General features: G+C 38.0%; 1 protein-coding gene across 1 annotated transcript; it reads right to left on the reverse strand.

Annotated features, from left to right (window-relative positions):
• Nucleotides 1–485: 485 nt before the first annotated feature.
• LOC107012985 lies at nt 486–1,941 on the reverse strand. The gene has a single exon (XM_015212965.2). The coding sequence runs from the start codon at nt 1,868–1,870 to the stop codon at nt 941–943; it is 930 nt and encodes a 309-aa protein (XP_015068451.1). The 5' UTR covers nt 1,871–1,941; the 3' UTR covers nt 486–940.
• Between the last annotated feature and the right edge of the window lie 771 nt (nt 1,942–2,712).

A 2,712-nucleotide genomic window follows, 5' to 3' on the forward strand; every position in this document is an offset into this window, starting at 1 on the left:
CCCACCTATCTTTTTTTTAAAAAATTTATGAAGAGAAGAATATACGAGAGTACATATGTGTATTTTGACGAAATTTCAAACTACGGACATTTAAGGAAATTTTACTAGTTGGAAACAAAAAATAGGTGAAAAGATCCGATACTCATAATACTTCCATTTTCGAAGAAGCTCAGTGCATGTCGTCCATCTACTCTTTAATAATACTCATAATTAGACTTTGAGATGTATGAATAATTAATTTAAAATTCTTTTGATTTACAGTTCGTCGTTAATACAGATTATTATACTACAGACTATAACCTCAGATCCTACTCGGGATTAAATTTCATTACCACGTTCATTTCCTTCTACAATCTCCCGATTACTACTTTTTTTGGTCCTGCTGTTAGTCTGTCTTCATATAAATGTTTCTAATTTTTAGCAATCAACTGATGGTGAAGATGGTAACAAAGATGAGAAAAAAGACTGTCCAAGCCATACAAACGTATAATAATAAGAGTGATAAATTGATTGTGTGAAATAGTTGAACAAAATATGTATGTAAGATGTTAAATTAGAAACAGGAACGCGAAGTCCGAAGTCAGATAACAGATATGTTTTCCCTGGTTCAACTATGACTGCTAGTAGTAACTGTATATCAATAAGTATCCCTAACAAACATTCCATAAACCACACAACTACAACTGGGCATAAGTAAATCCGCCACCATCCAAACTCCACCTTGAAAAAACCAAAAAAAAAATAAACTCACCTAAAAAAAACATTTCTGAACTCTAAAAAGATATTCACAATTTTTCTTCTGATAAAAGCACATGCAAGTCATCTGCATGTCCTCTTTACGTAGACAAGGCACAAGGTGAGGTGGCAAAGTTTTATTAATGGTTTGGCATACAGCTTTACTTGTTTACCCTTCGGGTGGAGTTGATATTACTTCAATTACCTACCGCCCCAAAGAGAGAGCGGCTTCTGTATCCAACCTCCATGCAAATCCTCCGCCGTCCATTCTCCACACATCGCACGGCAGAATCAATGAATTTTTTTCCTTCCCGCACCTGACAACCCTAACCCGGCAAGTGAACGCCGCCGTGGATTTGCCCTCCGGCAGCCTTACATCATCTTTCATCACTAGCCAAACAACTACTTCCCCTGCCCCATCACCCACCATCGCCTTATATGCCTTGTTGGTCCACCTAACTCTATTTAAACCGTCTGATATAAACCCTGGACAGCTGTCCCGCTCCAGATTTATAAGTTTTTCCTCATCCGTACGTCCTAACCCATACCCTTCCACCCACGCGTCTGTAACGCTTTCCACCTTTACCCATGACCCCACTACTCGTACTGGCTGAGGAAACATCACAACTGACCGATCCATACCCACTCCCTGCAGCTGACCATTATTATTACTGTTATCATTATTATTCCCTTGGTTACCACCAAAACTCAACCAGATCGGAGCATTTTTTTTCATCACATCAACTGAATTATCCTTCCTCTCAGGACTCTCCGATAACAACGGCAGAGTAACTACCGTTTCTCCACCAGACACTGTTTTTGCGCTTGATTCATTTTCTTCAACCAACCGAGCTTTCCTTTTCCTACGACTAGGAGTAGGACTACACCCGCCGCTACTAGATCTCTTGTTATTATTACTATTTTTATTGTCCTTAACATACCTTCTCTTCCACCGTCCAGTACGAACCGGAACCTCAGATTTTTGCGGTGGAGTAGTCGTGCCGGAAACAGAACTACCGGCTGCTGCTGGTTTAGGTGCTATAGGTCTGAATTTAAGCATTATCCTATCCACTTTTGACATATCGTACGCACCTCCTGCATACCTAGCAATACAACACCCTCCTCTCCCATCCATTTATGGAGTTTTATTATGAAAATAAGTTGAGAGAAATTTTTTTGATATTGATATGAATGAAGAATGAAGTTCAAGGAGGGGAGATGAATTTATAAGTGGGAAGAGAAAAGGGAGGACGCGTGTGAGGAAATTGATTAACACGTGGGAGAAGAGAGGTGAAACAGCGTAGAGAGGTGATTGGCTGATGTTATAACGTGGCGCTATGTTAAGGTGAGCCCCATGTGACAGAACCTATCGGGTTGAGAATTTTAGGATGGGCCCGGTTTGTAGTAACCAATGAAAATGCAGGGAGTGTTGAGTATGGTATCAAAAGAGGGACACGTAGGCCTTTTAGGGTACATGTATAGTGGAGTATGTTCGAGAAGAAGAACACGTGGTCCAATGGTTAGAGAACTCCGTTAGACTCTCTATAACGATTGCACCACGTGGACGGCAGATTCTACAACCAAAAATGGTGGGTTCAATGAACTGGTATGGACCATTGTTTTCTCTCTTTTACTACTAGTTATTACTCTATCTCTTTCCCGTTTTAATTTGATACAAAATTTATTTAAAATAAATTAATAGTATATTAATTTTATTAAATTATTTTATTGTTAAAAGAAGAGTTAAATAATTTTAAAAAAATAAAAGATATTTTTCATTTATCTTATTTTGAAATCTAATTAAATTTGTATTTCTGCATTACATAATTTATTTTTGAAGACAACGGCTCTAACATGCCTTTTTATTGGAGGCTTGGGTGAATGAATGATCTTTGTCAATGGTCCATTGTTAGGAAAATGGATTATGTTATTAAATCGCATACATTATTGGTGTAGATAATAATGTATATTATCAAT

The sequence above is a fragment of the Solanum pennellii genome, chromosome 3, assembly GCF_001406875.1.
Source record: "Solanum pennellii chromosome 3, SPENNV200".
NCBI lineage: Eukaryota > Viridiplantae > Streptophyta > Magnoliopsida > Solanales > Solanaceae > Solanum > Solanum pennellii.

What these genes read in the sequence shown, in the direction of transcription:
- LOC107012985 (XM_015212965.2), bottom strand. Translation starts at nt 1,870, where the DNA reads ATGGATGGGAGAGGAGGGTGTTGTATTGCTAGGTATGCAGGAGGTGCG.